Genomic DNA, 16,535 nt, shown 5'->3' on the forward strand with positions numbered 1-16,535 from the left:
TAGAAGGGTAAGATTTCAGGAAGGAAGACCAAAAATCTCCATTTTCCATCAAAGTACCTTTTCTCAGGGACTCCGGCTACTTATTCAACCTATACATAAAGGTCATGCTTGGGTTAAGTCAACTCCCTAGGACAGGACTGTTGCTAACGGTCTGTGACGGTTAATTTTACAGGTCAGCCTGACTGGGCCCCAAGATGTGCAGATATTTGATCAAACAATTCTGGGTATTCATGTGAGGGTGTTTTGGGATGTGTTTCATACTTAAACTGATAAACTGAGTGAAGCAGATACCTTTCCCTGGTCCAGCCAGTTGAAAGCCTGAATAGAACAAAAAGGCAGATTCTCCCCCAGCTCAGTGATAATGTCTCCTGCCTGATGGCCCATAAGCTAGGACATCGGTTTTCACCCCTGCCTTAGACTCCAACGGAAATATCAGCTCTTCCTGAGTCTTGAGCCTCCTGGTCTTTGAACCGAAAGAACATGATCAGCTCTTCTGGGTCTCCAAGGAAATGACTGCAAACCCTGTGATTTCGCAGCCCCTCTAATGGAACCGATAGACAGATATATAGATGGAGATATAGATCTTCCACGGGTCCTGCTCCTCTGGAGAACCCTAATACGCCATCCCATGGCATTAGAATTACACCCTGTATGTGAACACCACACTTGTCCAGGGTCTACAGATCTGATGCTTATCCCACCCCCAACAAAATTTACATGCAGAAGCAACAGCGAAAAGCCAAGGTAAGCTAAAGAAGAAACCAACTGAAGGCCTCGTACGGTTGGCTGGTTTACTGACCAAAAGTAAATAAATGTTGAAGCAACAGCAGAAAATGAAGATAAATGAGACCAGGAAGAAAGAAAGAAAAAGGTGTAAACAGGAGAGCTAGCCAGGGAAGACCAAGGACAGCAGGAAGGACAGAGATGAGTAAGAACAGAGCTGGTGAGCAGCAAGTCCCCTGAGGGGAGAAAGGATTTCAGGAATATGTGGGGAAAGACAAAGGAGCAGGACTTGCGTCTAGAGTAGGTAAGAGGTCTGGAGTTACTGACTTCTAGCTAAAACCCATTATCCCCCAGGCGCAGTGATGAGTGTATGGATTAAACTCCTAATGAAGACCCGGAGTCACTAAAAAAGGAAAACCATAAAACTTCCAGAAGAACACAGAGGCGGTAAGCTCCTTGACATCAATCTTGTCAATGATTTGGTTCTGACCTGTTCCCAAAACCAAAGGCAACAAAAGCAAACAAACTAGGTAGGATGACATCAAACTCAAAAGCTTCTGTGCAGCAAAGGATATCATCGACAAAATGAAGCAGCAACCTACTGCGTGGGAGAAGAGATTTGCAAATCATCTCTCTGGTAAGGAGCTACTATACAAAACAGATAAAGAACTCAGACCACTTCATTGGAAAAACAAAACAAAACAAAAAACCCTGATTTTAAAAATGGGCATAAGATTGGGACACCTCGCTGGTTCATTCAAAAGAGCATGAGACTCTTGATCTTGAGGTTTGTGAGTTCAAGACCCATACTGGGTGTAGAGAACACTTAAAAAAAATTTATATATATAAACTTTAAAATGGGCATAAGATCTGAATACTTTTTTTTTTTTTTTTTTTTCAAAAAAGACATACAGATGATCAGCAGGTACATGAAGATGTTCAGTGTTGCTGATTATCAGGGAAATACGAGTCAAAACCACAATAAACTACCACTTCACACCTGTTAGATTATCAAAAATACAATAAGTGATGGAGAAGACACGGAGGAAAGGAAACTCTTGTGTACTGCTGGTGGGAATATAAATTGGTTCAGTCTCTATTGAAAAACAGTAGGGAGGTTCCTCAAAAAATTAAAAATAGAGCCGCCGTATATTCCAGCAATCCCGCTTTTGGGTATTTATCAGAGGACAATGAAAACAAGGACTTGAAAAGATATCTGCACCGCCACATACACACCTCACTGCAGCATTAGTGACAGTAGCTGAGATGAGTGTCGCCAATGAAGGAATAAACAAGAGGCGGCGGGTGTGTCCACATAACCAAAGCTACACACACATAAAAAAAAGAAGGAAATCTTGCCATTTGTAACAACATGGGTGGAACTTGATGGCATTACGCTAAGTGCAACAAGAGAAAAACAAATACTGTACGATCTTACTTATCTGTGGAATCTTAAAATAAAGGGGTGGGGGAGCGCCTGGGTGGCTCAGTGGGTTAAAGCCTCTGCCTTCGGCTCAGGTCATGATCCCAGGGTCCTGGGATGGAGCCCCGCATTGGGCTCTCTGCTTGGCTGGGAGCCTGCTTCCTCCTCTCTCTCTGCCTATAAATAAATAAATTCTTTAAAAAAAAAAAAAACCCTCATAGATACACAGAACAGAAACATAGTCTGAGGTTTGGAGGGCCGTTGTGGGAAGGGGGTCAAAAGCTACAGACTTGTAGTTATAAAGTAAATAAGTCCTGGGGATATAATGTACAGCATAGTGACTATTGTTAATAATATTGTACTGCATGTTTGACATTAAAAGGGGTAAATGGATGGGGGGGGGGACCACCTTGGTGGCTCAGTCAGTTAAGGTTAAGTTTCCTAGTCCTGAGATTGACCCCTGAGTTGGAATCCGTGCTCAACAGGGAGTCTGCATGTTTCTTTCCCTCTGCTCTCACCCCTGCTCATGCTCACACTCTCTCAAATAAGTTTTTTTTTTTTTTTAAGAGCATTTTTTTTTTAATTGTAAGATTTGAGAGAGAGCATGCGTGAGTGTGAACAGTGTGGGAAGGGAGAGGCAGTGGGAAGGAGAGAGAAGCAGACTCCCCACTGAGCATGGAGCCCCAGGCAGAGCTCCATCTCAGGACCCTGAGATCCTGACCTAAGCTGAAACCACGAGTCAGAAGCTTAACTTGACTGAGCCATTCAGGCGCCCTAAAAAGAGTAAATCTTAAGTTTCCAACACAAGGTAAAAATAGGGATGGCAACAGATGTTAACTAGACTTTCTCTGGTGAGCATTTTGCAACATACACAAGTAACAAATCACTAGGCTGTACACCTGAAACTAATATGGTGTATGTCAATCACACCTCCATTAAAAAAAATTATAAACACTATCATGTCTTTGCAAAAAAAAAAAGAGAGAGAGAGAGAGAGAAGTGACAACCTTCTTGGGTGGATTCATATCTTGGCATCTATCACAGAGCACTGAAGTTAAAACCACCTTGTCCTCTATTAATAACTGCATAACAAGCCACCCAAAACAGTGATTTGAGACAACGATTTAGTGTTCTCATCATTCTGTGGGTTTGTCAAGCTGAGGGATTCTTCTGCGGCATTCATCTGGGATCCCTCATGTGTCTGCAGTCATCTGACCAGCTCAATGAAGTCCAAGACAGCTTGGGTCACATGTCTGGAACGTCTGCATTGGCAAGGCATTTCAGTTTTCTCCATAGGGCCTTTTATCCTCCAGTAAGCTAGACTAGATTCTTCACAGCAAGAAGGTCTCACAGAGTCAAGAGAACAAATCCCAATATGGAGGCACTGAAAATTCCCAAGGCCCTGCATGGGTCTTGCTTGCTAATGTCCCATTGGCCCAAACAAGTCATAGGACCAAATCCAGCGTCAAGGGTTGGGTGGGGGAGGCTAGGAGTTAGGGGAGAAAGTCCACAGGAAGGCAGGAATACCAGAAAGTTGATTTGTCATAAACAATCCACAATCCACTATAAATTTAAGAATTTGGGATATCAATAGTATTCCCAATATTTAGTACTTGCCTGATAAACACAGTCCATAATTCACACCTGGGCAGTAGTACTCCCTAGGGAGAAGTTTATAAATGCTACACATTTTGGGTGTTCTAGGGAAACAGTCTACGGATGCACCTTTGAAATGTATATTGTTTTATTATAAATTATGCACCTTGTATTTTTCCTTTATAGTGTAGTTTGACCATTTTGTTGATTTCTATAAACATATCAGGTGCAAGTAGATTTTATTACCCATCAGTTTTCTTTCGGGGTATCAAAGTTACATCATTGAATAGTTGGTAGACGAGCAGTGTTGGGGTCCGAAACTTGTGAAACTGACTGCAGTGTGAGTACTGAAGGACTAGCCGTCAGTTTTTTGCAGACTCTGCTAGCCAGACTGTCACTGAACTATTTGTTCAACAGTTACTGGTAATTTTTATTTGTGTGAGACTGTGGGACAAAACATGGTTGGGGTGGGGCGGAGAGTGTGGGGGGAAGGGGTCTCGTGCTTCAGGAAACAGTGCAAAAAATCACAAAACCTTACTTTGCCAGCCCCACCTCTTCTCCAAGACCCACAAACGGTCTCAACCGCCCGCCTTGGCGCGGTGAATTTACTACATTATTGTTCGAACTGTGAACTTATTATACAACACCACACGGGATTCCTTTCCAGCTCGCGGGTGTAACCCAACAGATGGTGCCGTCCCCGAGCCCAGCAGCTGGAGTGGACCCAGGCTGCGCTCGGCACACAGTAGGAGCACCATAAACGTTGATGGACGGAGTTCATTGCGGCGGTTGACGGGAAGCCATCCCTTCACGAGGCAGGGTCCTTATCTCCCAACAAGCCCACACCCCTACCGAGAGGCGGAGAGCTCGGAGCAGATGGCGACTCCCGGGTGCCAGGTGTGCAGCACGGACCGCGCGGTACTGGGCACGGAGCGCTTCGGTCCCGGCCCCACCCTCACCCCACCCCTCTCCTCCCCTCCCCTCCCTAGAGCTTCCCCCATCCCTGTTTGCACCACACGTGCTGTTAGGCCTCGACGGGATCCCGGGAGGGGAGGGATGGGCGCAAGGAGACCCGGTGCCTGGCGGAGCCCGTGCGTCCTGCCCCCGCTGCCCGCCACGCGCCCGCCTCTCCTCTCGACCCGCGTCACTTGGCCGCCCGAGCTGTCTCCGAGCCTTCCCACCTCCCCTCTTCGCCTTCGAGCGCCTTTCTTTCTCCCCCTCCTCTCGTCCTCTCTTTCTCTTACCTGACCCTGGCTTCGCTGGCCTCTGCCCACTCCGCAGCGGCTTTCCCCTCCGCGCCAGACGCGCGCGCCCGCCCGCGCCCGCCCGCGCCCGCCCGCGCCCGCCCGCGCCCGCCCGCGCCCGCCCTCCAACTGCGGGTCAGCTGGTTCGCTAACACGGGCTCAGGGTTGCTCTTGCTTAAAAGCGTTTTTCCGTAAGTGGAATCAGCCGCTTTCCCCGCCGGGCTCCCGCTGTAGCTGCTCCGACCTGGCTGTTGGGGGTGGGGAGGCTGTGGGTGTACCCGCATCCACACCGCGTGCTAGGGTCGCTGGGATAGTGTCGGGGCGCCGGGGGAGGGGGGCAAGTAGGTAACCCCCCATCCTGGACTCTTGCTTTCAGGCCTGGCTACTACGCGAAGTCAGAGACCCACGAACCCAAAGGGGACAAAGCGAGCCGAACCCCTAGTTCTTCTAAGTGACCGCGCCTGGGGCGCAGCCTCCACCAGCCATCTGCCGGCCGGAACTCCCTCCTCTCGGCCCCGAAACCTGGGGCTGAATCACTGGGGACGCCGGGTGCACCCCTTGGCAAGGTGCGACTTTCTCACCCCCTTAACCCCTCCCCGCGACTGGCGAGGGGCGACAGAGGCACCGGCCCTCCTGCCCCCTCTGCAGTCCCTAGGGAGGGGATCCTTGAGGGTTCGGGTGCAACCGATTGTCAGCCTCCGCCCCCGGAATCCAGCGTTCTCGTCGCCTCGCCCGCCGCGCGCGCACGCCCCGCACGGGCGCCCGGAAAGGCCAGGCGGCGGGGGCCTGCGGGCACCGGGGGCGGGGATGGCAGCGGGTGTCCGCGCGCGGCCGGCTAGCCGAGAGCGCGCAGGCGTGCGGAGCGCAGGTCGCGCGCACGCCCGGGGACGAAGCGCAGGGGCTCTCGGTTCCGGGCAGGGGCGGGACCGGGCACCGCCGCCGAGGGCCGGGCGGGCTCGGGGTCGGAGGAGGGGCGCGCAGGCCACCCAACCCCCAGCCCTGGTCCCCGCAGCCCCCGCGGGTCGCGACATCAAAGCAGAGCCGGGAGCGCGCGCGCGCGCGCCGGAGGGGCACGTCTTCCCGGGGGCCGCGCGCGCGCGCGCGCGTCTCCAGCTCCTTCCCCGCTGGTAAAACCTCGGCGGAAGACGGGCGTTAAAACGCTGCTGACAGGATCGCCTGAAACGTGTTTACAGTAGGAAAGACTCCCGTCCAAACGCACCGCCCGAGTCGATTCCAATTTATTTCCGCCCTGCGACTGTTACCGAACGGCGAGGCGCGGCCGCGGCGGCGGAAGGAGGCCGACCACCGGGCATCGTCGCCGCGTCCCCGCCGAGCCCCGCGCAGGGGCAGCGCCACCGAGCGCCGCGTCCCCGGCCGAGGGAGCCCATTTTTTAAGGAGGAGGGGGTGGCCTCTGCTCGTCCTTAAGTCGTGCGCGCCGTTTCTCCAAAGCCGCCGTCCCAAGCGGAGCGCGGCCGGCCGGGAAACCGCATTCCGACTCGCGCGCGCCTGCTGCGGCAACACGACACGGACGTGGGAACCGATAAGCTCCGGCTTCGGTTACCGCGTCCAAACGGGAGGCCGGCCTTGGGCTCCCCGGTCTCTGCGAGGGTCTGCCGAGGGAACAGGAGGCGGCGGGGGGTCGCCTTAAGTGTGGATTTATGGGAGAAATCCTCTGAATTCGCCGACACACCCTGTTAACCGCTGATCGTTTAAATGCTACCTAAGGAAGGCAGAGCAGGGGAGGACGGTGGGGTTCGGGAGGAGGAGGAGGGGGCGAAGAAAGTCTGCCCATCCCCACGTTCTCGGGCTCCGCGGGCGCAGGGAGGCTCAGCGCTGCCACCTGGCGGCTGCTTCTCCCCAGACTGGGAGCCCGCCGGGCGCGGAGCCGACCCAGACTCCGGGTGGGTGTGCCTTGCCCGGGCCTGGCGAAAAGGAGCAGAAAAGCTCGAATTCAGGCTTCAGATCTACATGACCCAGGCAGAAATTCGTGTTCTGCTTGTGCTCGTGAGCAAATGGGACGGAAAGGACAAGGGAGGTTGGCATTGCCATAAAATGCTTGCTTAATGCTACCAGGCGCTACTCAGTGGTTAGGAGGGGAGACCAAGTGGTAAAAATCATTAGCCATTCTTTGCCTCTGAGCGTATTCGAAGAGCGAAAATAAATCGTGGATGTCATTTTGCCCCAGCCTCCTTATTTTGATATTTTGTAAATAAGAGTCACTTCCATATGTTATTTTTCAACACAAACCCTGAAAGGGAAGTCCAGTTCTAATAAAATTTCATGAGCCCAAAAAGGTTGAAGTGGAAGTTGTATTTGCCTACTTGATTGAGAAGTAAATCAGCCTCCGTTGGAGGGTTCTTTTCCCTCAAGTGTGGAACTGAAAACCCTGGGCCTTTCAGTTGACAAAGTCCAATGACATCGAATTTCCCAGGGCTGCTTCCCAGCCTGCTAAAGTAACAAAGACGGGGGAGGGGGGAGGCTCCCTACCCCCTCCATTTCATTTGAACTGAATACTTGTCAGGTTAGACCAGCTCCCACAATCATGGTTTCTATAGCCAAGCCAAGGCAAAACCTTGCAAATCAGTGCAAATCCAGGAGATTTGTTAAACTAATTTCCCTTCAGTCCCCCCGCCCAATGCTATAGGAATATATTAAGCAGTGCGATAGAAGCCTATTTCCATCTATACCCCATACCATTTTATGGATGTGAAAGTTCATGTCGTACGGGTGTGTCAGAGCAGAAGAAATGAATTAAGAGATATTACATCCCAAACAATTCCATTATTTAGTGGAAAATAAGATAATTTACCTTCATTCAAAATTTGAAATGTCTAACATCAGGGCCAATAAAGACAATTGGTTTATTATTCTAAAACAGGATTTTTGGTTTTTTGTTTTTTTTTTTTTTTTTTTGCAAAATTATCTTGGTTTGCTGTTAATATGGCTTAAAGAGTAACATTAAGAATTACTTCATGTTCCCTCTGCAAAGCCAGCAGAGGGAACAGTGAGTACTGATTTAGTAGGGGCCACCAAATATCTGGTATTTGGGGAAAAAAATGTCAGTAACAAAGAAATGGTTACAAAGCGTATGAAGTTAGGTAATGAGAACAGAGAAATCTTTTCTCATTACTTGGTATTCAGAGGCCAAATACATTCCAGCATGCGTATGGTTGCTGAGAAAGATGGACTTTAATAAAAGCCATTTGTCAGATGTTTTCTTACATTTGAGAAGAAATACTCAGAAGACCAAACCTGCTTTAAGAGCCCAAGCATTCATACATACTATAATCATAAAGCCAGGGAAAATTACTAATACCATATTTCTTCAGTTCTAAGCACCTGTCCTTTTCATGTTCAACATCTCTGGCATAAGGGAAAGTCTTACAACCAGGGGCATCTCAATGTCTCACTGGCAGTTTTCCTTCCTTAGCTGCATGTAACAATGGTGTGTCTTAAAATCTACTGGATTTGTTAAAATACAGAAAATACATTTCACAATAGAAATAGGCCAGTGGCTATTTTTTTCATATCTACTTAAAAAAAAAAAAGAAAGAAAGAAAAAAAAAAAAACAAACTGTGTGCAGGGCTCCTGGCTAGCTCAGTCAGTAGAGCCTGCAAAATTCTCTTGACCTTGGTGTTGTGAGTTCGAGCCCCACACTGTGTGTAAAGATTACTTGAAAATAAAAATCTTAAAATAAATAAATAAATAATTTGTATGTTTTAAGCATAAACAAAATTACTAGGACTTCTTTGATTAAATCCCACTTTCCCCCATCATTTTCAGTGATGGAAGAAGCAAGGCTGGTTCTAAAAATGTAATCAGTTACATCGATGGTCACCTTGACTGACATCACAAACTAGTTACACACTCAAATCATGAGTTGGTACAAATTCCAAAATCAATATTTATTTTATTAATACATATTTATTCTTTTATTATCCTAGTGAAGATACTGACTTTATAAAGAACAGACCTTTTAGAGTAACTTCTACTTTAGAGTTTAAGACTGTTCTGGGGTCCTGGTGTGCACACCCAAGAAAATAAAATGCATGAGGACACACCCAACTTTGTTATATGCAAAAGAAAGGTACCTGTGGGCTTCTGCTTGTTTGTTTAAGATTTGTTCCCCCACTCTAAAGGAAAAGTATATAAGTTGGGTAGTTATTGGTCAAAAATTATTTGCCTTAACTCGCAGAAACATTCTTGCTTGTGGTTGATCCTTACGGATCCAGTCCCAGATGTCTCCAAAGGGTGTTCTTTTCAGTAAAATTCTTAATCTGACAACCTGGGCCTCTGGCCAGCCTACATACTTTAAAAGTTTGACAAGATAAATAGAAACCTGCTGCCTAGCATTAGTCTGATCTGAATCAAAAGCTCACTTAATTATGTCGGGTTCGCCCTTACCTAACCACCTATCTCTGGCCTGTAGAAAAACAGTTGACTATTATGGCATTAATAAAGACCAATTTTTATTAGAACTCTAATTTTCACACCGTGGAATAGAGGCAATTTTTGTGGCCAAATAAACATGTATTCTGATTACCTGGCAAATTCTCCACAATACTCTTCCCCAAAGTTCCTTTTGTCTAAAATCTTGAAGACCACAGGCTTGCCACTGTTGTCCTTGTATGGTGCATATAACATGATCTGCAATTACTTCTTAAATGGCTTGGTCGGTAGAGCATACTACTCTTGATCTCAAGTACCTGAGTTCAAGCCCCCATGTTGGGTGTGGAGCTTACTTAAAAAAAAAAATCAGTGACCATCTTCAACTTGGGGTTCATGAATAACAATATGCTGATTCTACTAGGAGTGTCTCTGGCATCTGAATTACCAAGAGAAAGATAATAGCATTCATGGAGGGCTTAAAACACATCAAACTCACTGAACCCTTACAACCACCCTCCATAAGGTACCTCTCAGTGTTCCCATATCACAGATGAGGAGAACTGAGACTCAAGCATCTCTGCAGAGTACAAACCCAGTAAGAAGGACTAGCATCTAGGTCTAACATGAATCCAGGGGTGCCGGTGTCTCCTGCTACCAGTCACACCACAGCCGTCTTTCCCTTCGCCTTAGCCTTTTAGCTCAGTTTGATTCAAGTAGCATAGGAGGAATATATAGGAGAAAATATACAGAAAGGAAAGGAGTAAGAAGGGCTGGGGGCGGGGAGAAAGAGAGCGCAGCACTCTTTAATTTTGAAAATGGGGAAAACAAATATTTAGAAAGTAAAAATGACCCCAACCCTTTACTCCACGTTACCATCCTATTACGAAACTCTATGGAAATTCTCCCCTTGAGTTAAGTAGGCAACACTGTGTAATGTGTTCCAACGGAAAGCTCCTCTGTTTGGGCTATCCAGGATTTATAGGGGAGTTTAAATCATTAAATAAGCATAGTTAACCCCTGTTTGGTTAAGAGAGCAAGCAATTATTGCAAAAATTCCTCTTCTCTGCCTTCCACAAACAGCACAAAAATTGCTCTGAAGGGATTTACACAATACATCAACATCTGTGCTGTACCTAGAGCTGTTAAAATAATTGTGATGACAGGTGTCTAGGTACCACTTTCTTAATGGTTTTCAATAGCCATTGATTTATTGTTGTGGCTTTCCTTCCCCCTTTTACATCCTTGGCTTTATGAAGGATCCGAGGAACAGATTTTGCACTCGAGGCTGATTCTTTATTCCAGTACTGAAAAGAACTAATAAAAATAATCACTTGGCTTTTAAGCAGAAAGCTTCCATTTACAGTATTTCACCCTTACCCCCCCCCCAACTTCCAAGCCCCTTGTTATCTAACATAATGGTTAGAATACATTTCCGTCTCTCCCCTTAATAATTTCATGCATTAACATCCTCTTTACACACCACACGCGCGCGCACACACACACACACACGCACACACACACAGAGCAAAAGGGAAAAAAAGGCAGCAGAAATCTCAGCTGTACTTCTAGCCCTTTTAAAAAGTTTGCTCTGTAAATTGGAATGAGGTCAGATTTGGAGCTTCTCATTGCACGCGGAGATTATTATTGCATCGGGTTCCAAGCCAATGGGAAGGCCGGGGGAGGGGCTTGGCACGAGGAAGCGTTGGTTACAGCGGCTGATTGGCCGCGGCCTAGACTGTGAAAGGATAAAGAGGCGCGAGGCGGAATTGGGGTCTGCTCTAAGCTGCAGCAAGAGAAACTGTGTGTGGGGAAGAGGCCTGTTTCGCTCCGGGGTCTCTAGTTCTTGCACGCTCTTGAAGAGTCTGCATTAGAGGAACTCTGCCATTACCAGCTCCCTTCTTGCAGAAGGGAGGGGGAGACATACATTTATTCATGCCAGTCTGTTGCACGAAGGCTTTTTGGCTTCCTACCTTGCAACAAAATAATTGCACAAACTCCTTAGTGCCGATTCCGCCCACAGAGAGTCCTGGAGCCAGAGCCTTTTTTGCTTTGCATGGTAGGGAAGGGACTAAGTGATAGAGACGATGTCGCTTTCCTGAGCTCCTGAGAGCGCTCGTGAACTGGAACCAACTGCTTCAGGGGAAGGAAAAAAAAAGAGAGAGAGAGAGAGAGAGACTTGCCTGGGAGGCGGCGAGAAACTTGCACTGGAAGCTTCAGCAGCCAGCATTCAAGAAACTCCTCTCCACTTTAGCACGGTCTCCAGACTCAGAGCCGAGAGAGAGCAAACTGCGGCGCGGTGAGCGAGCGAGAGCGAGCGGCAGAGGGAGGGAGAGGAGACTCTCCAGCCTGGGAACTATAACTGCTCTGCAAGAGGCAGAGCGCTCCTTGCCCGCACCCTTTGGAGACTTTTCTCCCCGCGCGCAGCACCGGCCCGGCGCGGAGTGGAGCGGCCCGCACGGCCGCCGCGCGCGTCCTCCCGCTCGGCGTGTGCTTGGCCCGGGCAGCCGGGAGGGCCCGGCGATCGCGCCGCGGCGGCCGCCGCGAGGGTGTGAGCGCGCGTGGGCGCCCGCCGAGCCGGGGCCATGGTGCAGCAAACCAACAACGCCGAGAACACGGAAGCGCTGCTGGCCGGCGAGAGCTCGGACTCGGGCGCCGGCCTGGAGCTGGGCATCGCCTCCTCCCCCACGCCCGGCTCCACCGCGTCCACGGGCGGCAAGGCCGACGACCCGAGCTGGTGCAAGACGCCGAGCGGCCACATCAAGCGGCCCATGAACGCCTTCATGGTGTGGTCGCAGATCGAGCGGCGCAAGATCATGGAGCAGTCGCCCGACATGCACAACGCCGAGATCTCCAAGCGGCTGGGCAAACGCTGGAAGCTGCTCAAAGACAGCGACAAGATCCCCTTCATCCGGGAGGCGGAGCGGCTGCGCCTCAAGCACATGGCTGACTACCCCGACTACAAGTACCGGCCCAGGAAGAAGGTGAAGTCCGGCAACGCCAGCTCCGGCGCCTCGGCCGCCGCCTCCTCCAAGCCGGGGGAGAAGGGCGACAAGGTCGGTGGCGGGGGCGGCCACGGGGGCGGCGGCGGCGGGGGCGGGAGCGGCCACGCGGGGGGCGGCGGCGGCGGCGCGGGCGGCGGCGGCGGCGCCAACTCCAAACCCGCGCAGAAAAAGAGCTGCGGCTCCAAAGTGGCGGGCGGCGCGGGCGGCGGGGGCAGCAAACCGCACGCCAAGCTCATCCTGGCGGGCGGCGGCGGCGGCGGGAAGGCGGCGGCCGCGGGCGCCGCGCCCTCCTTCGCGGCCGAGCAGGCCCTGCTGCCCCTGGGCGCCGCCGCCGACCACCACTCGCTGTACAAGGCGCGGACTCCCAGCGCGGCGGCGGCGGCGGCGGCGGCGGCGGGGGCGGCGGGCTCGGTCTCCACCGCCGCCTCCGCCTCCTCGGCCGGCCTCGCGGCCCCGGGCAAGCCCCTGGCCGACAAGAAGGTGAAGCGCGTCTACCTGTTCGGCGGCCTGGGCGCGTCCTCCTCGCCCGCGGGCGGCGTGGGCGCGGGCGCCGACCCCAGCGACCCCCTGGGCCTGTACGAGGAGGGCGGCGCGGGCTGCTCGCCCGACGGGCCGAGCCTGAGCGGCCGCAGCAGCGCCGCCTCGTCGCCCGCGGCCGGCCGCTCGCCCGCCGACCACCGCAGCTACGCCAGCCTGCGCGCCGCCTCGCCCGCGCCGTCCAGCGCGCCCTCGCACGCGTCCTCGTCGGCCTCGTCCCACTCGTCCTCGTCCTCGTCGTCGGGCTCCTCGTCCTCCGACGACGAGTTCGAAGACGACCTGCTCGACCTGAACCCCAGCTCAAACTTTGAGAGCATGTCCCTGGGCAGCTTCAGCTCGTCGTCGGCGCTGGACCGGGACCTGGATTTTAACTTGGAGCCCGGCTCCGGCTCGCACTTCGAGTTCCCGGACTACTGCACGCCCGAGGTGAGCGAGATGATCTCGGGAGACTGGCTCGAGTCCAGCATCTCCAACCTGGTCTTCACCTACTGACGGGCGCGCGCGCGGGCTGGGAGAAGAGGGCCGGGGGGCAGGAGAGGGAAGAAGACGAGAAAAAAAAAAAAAAAGAAGAAGAAGAAGATTTAGACGAAGAAGAAGAAGAGAGAAAAGACAGAGAAAGAGTTGGAAGAGAAAAGAGGAAAAAAAAAAAAAGAAAAGGAAAAAAAAATGTGAGCGGGGCCGGCTTGCGAGGAGCGCGGCGGTGTTTTGGGGACCCGCGCTCCCATCCCCCACCTCCCCGGCCGCGGGGACGCGGAGGAGGCGGCGGGGAGACGGGGGGCGACCTTTTATTGTTGTTCTTGATGTTGTTGTTGATGGCAAAAAAAGCTACTTGGAGTTTCCTCCCCTCTGCCGGAGAGACCCCCCCCCCCATTCCAACGAGCTTCCGGACTTGTCTGCTGCACCCCCAGCAAGAAGCCGATTTGGTAGTTTTTCTAGAGACTGAAGGAATCTCGTCCCTTTTTTCATCGCCCCCCCCCTTGCTGTTCTTGTTTTATTTTATCTCATTTCTTGGTCAAGAGAGGAGGGGGGGGGGAGAAAAGAAAGAAACCCAACGCGCCCCTGGGGATTGAGTTCTCAGCACCCCCCCGCCATCCCCTCCCCCACCAAGAAGACAGAAGGCTCCGGGCGTGGAATTGGAATTGGACCGACGGCAGATTTTGGGGGGGGGGGGGGGGGGGGAGGCAGGCTCGAGCGCCGGGACAGAGAGACTCCACGCTGGCGGATTCCCGTTTTGTTGGGTTTTTCTTCCTTTTTCCCTTCCTTTCCTCTTCCTTCCTTCTTTCCTCTTTTTTTTTTTTTTTTTTTTTTTTTCTATTTTTTTTTTCACTTGCACCCCACCGCCCCCCACCCCCGGAGCCGGAGGAGGTGATGCCGAGTGCCCGGAGAGCCCCCGTGGGGAGCCCGGCGAGGGGCGCGGGGCGGGGCGCAGGGGGGAGGCCGCGGAGGAACTGGGACGGATTTGCACGTTCGGGGGCAGGTGGCGCGTCCAGGCGGCCCCCGCCCCCCGCACCCCCGAAATCAGTGAGGTGAGACTCCGCGGCCCGCGGGCGTGCAGGAGAGCGGACTGTTTGATGTGGTGCCGGGGGCCGTGCAGGGGCGAGTGGTTTCGGGCGGGGGGGGAGAAAAGAGGTTTTTTTCTTCTCTTAAAATCGGAATCGTGATGGTGTTGGATTATTTCACTGGTGGGGTTAATATAGCATGTTATCCTGTCTATCTTTTAAAGATTTCTGTATAAGACTGTTGAGCAGTTTTTAAAATAGTGTAGGATAATATAAAAAGCAGATAGATGGCGCTATGTTTGATTCCTACAACAAAATTATCACCAGCTTTTTTTCATTCTTAACTCTTTAAAGGATTCAAACGCAACTCAAATCTGTGCTGGACTTTAAGAAGAAAAAAAAAAAAAGAACACAATTCAGGACCAAATTTTTTCTCAGTGTGTATGTGTTTATTCCTTATAGGTGTAAATGAGAAGACGTGTTTTTTTCCCTCACCGATGCTTCATCCTCGTATTTTTTTTTCCTTGTAAATGTAATCAGATGCCATTTTATATGTGGACGTATTTATACTGGCCAAACATTTTTTTTTTCTTATTTTGTCCCTTTTTTACTTTAATCTTTGGTTTACTTTCTTTTCTTTCTTTTTTGACTTCCTTTATTTCTTCCTTCCTTTTTTTTCTCTTTTGTTCTTTTTCTTTTCTTTATTTTATTTTATTATTATTATTTTTTTTTTTGGTAGTTTGTTGTTACCCACGCCATTTTACGTCTCCTTCACTGAAGGGCTAGAGTTTTAACTTTTAATTTTTTATATTTAAATGTAGACTTTTGACACTTTTAAAAAACAAAAAAAGACAAGAGAGATGAAAACGTTTGATTATTTTCTCAGTGTATTTTTGTAAAAAATATATAAAGGGGGTGTTAATCGGTGTAAATCGCTGTTTGGATTTCCTGATTTTATAATAGGGCGGCTGGTTAATATCTCACACAGTTTAAAGAATCAGCCCCTAATTTCTCCATGTTTACACTTCAATCTGCAGGCTTCTTAAAGTAACAGTATCCCTTAACCTGCCACCAGTGTCCACCCTTCGACCCCAGTCTTAGAAAAAGGGGAGGAGAGTTAGCCAAACACTGTTAGGCTTTTAAGAATAGACCAATTTTTTTAAGTAAAATACCATTCTGTCCAGAGGCTTTAAAACTGGTGCATTTACAGCAAAAAGGGATCCTGTAGCTTTAACTTGTAAACCACATCTTTTTTGCACTTTTTTTATAAGCAAAAACGTGCCGTTTAAACCACTGGATCTATCTAAATGCCGATTTGAGTTCGCGACACTATGTACTGCGTTTTTCATTCTTGTATTTGACTATTTAATCCTTTCTACTTGTCGCTAAATATAATTGTTTTAGTCTTATGGCATGATGATAGGATATGTGTTCAGGTTTATAGCTGTTGTGTTTAAAGATTGAAAAAAGTGGAAAACATCTTTGTACATTTAAGTCTGTATTATAATAAGCAAAAAGATTGTGTGTATGTATGTTTAATATAACATGACAGGCACTAGGACGTCTGCCTTTCTAAGGCAGTTCCGTTAAGGGTTTTTGTTTTTAAACTTTTTTTTGCCATCCATCCTGTGCAATATGCCGTGTAGAATATTTGTCTTAAAATTCAAGGCCACAAAAAAAAAAAAAAAAATGTTTTGGGGGAAAAAAAAAGAAAAAAGAAAAAATCATGCCAGCTAATCATGTCGAGTTCACTGCCTGTCAGATTGTTGATATATACCTTCTGTAAATAACTTTTTTTGAGAAGGAAATAAAATCAGCTGGAACTGAACCCTAAATCTCGACTTTTGTCATTATTCTCTGCCCAGAGCCCGAGATTGGGAGGGCCCTCCTCCCCGGGTGGATGCTCTCCGATCTGCTTTAGCTCTGAAACAGTAACTTCTCCAAGGGCAGCCTGTTCAATGCTATCTTCCTGAGGAATACCAAGTTCCTCTTGGCCAGATTTGGCCAGCTCTGACCCTGAAATGAGTTATGTGTCAACTCTACACGCTTTCTAGGAATTTTCAGAGTTTACCACATTTAAATAAATGCCCTTTGTCTTGAAATTTTAAAAAGAGGGGGGA

General features: G+C 49.8%; 1 protein-coding gene across 1 annotated transcript; it reads left to right on the forward strand.

Annotated features, from left to right (window-relative positions):
- Nucleotides 1-11,007: 11,007 nt before the first annotated feature.
- SOX4 (SRY-box transcription factor 4) lies at nt 11,008-16,243 on the forward strand. Its single transcript, XM_059179448.1, has one exon. The coding sequence runs from the start codon at nt 11,960-11,962 to the stop codon at nt 13,406-13,408; it is 1,449 nt and encodes a 482-aa protein (XP_059035431.1). The 5' UTR covers nt 11,008-11,959; the 3' UTR covers nt 13,409-16,243.
- The last annotated feature ends 292 nt before the right edge of the window (nt 16,244-16,535 follow it).

Source organism: Mustela lutreola, chromosome 6, assembly GCF_030435805.1.
Source record: "Mustela lutreola isolate mMusLut2 chromosome 6, mMusLut2.pri, whole genome shotgun sequence".
Lineage (NCBI taxonomy): Eukaryota > Metazoa > Chordata > Mammalia > Carnivora > Mustelidae > Mustela > Mustela lutreola.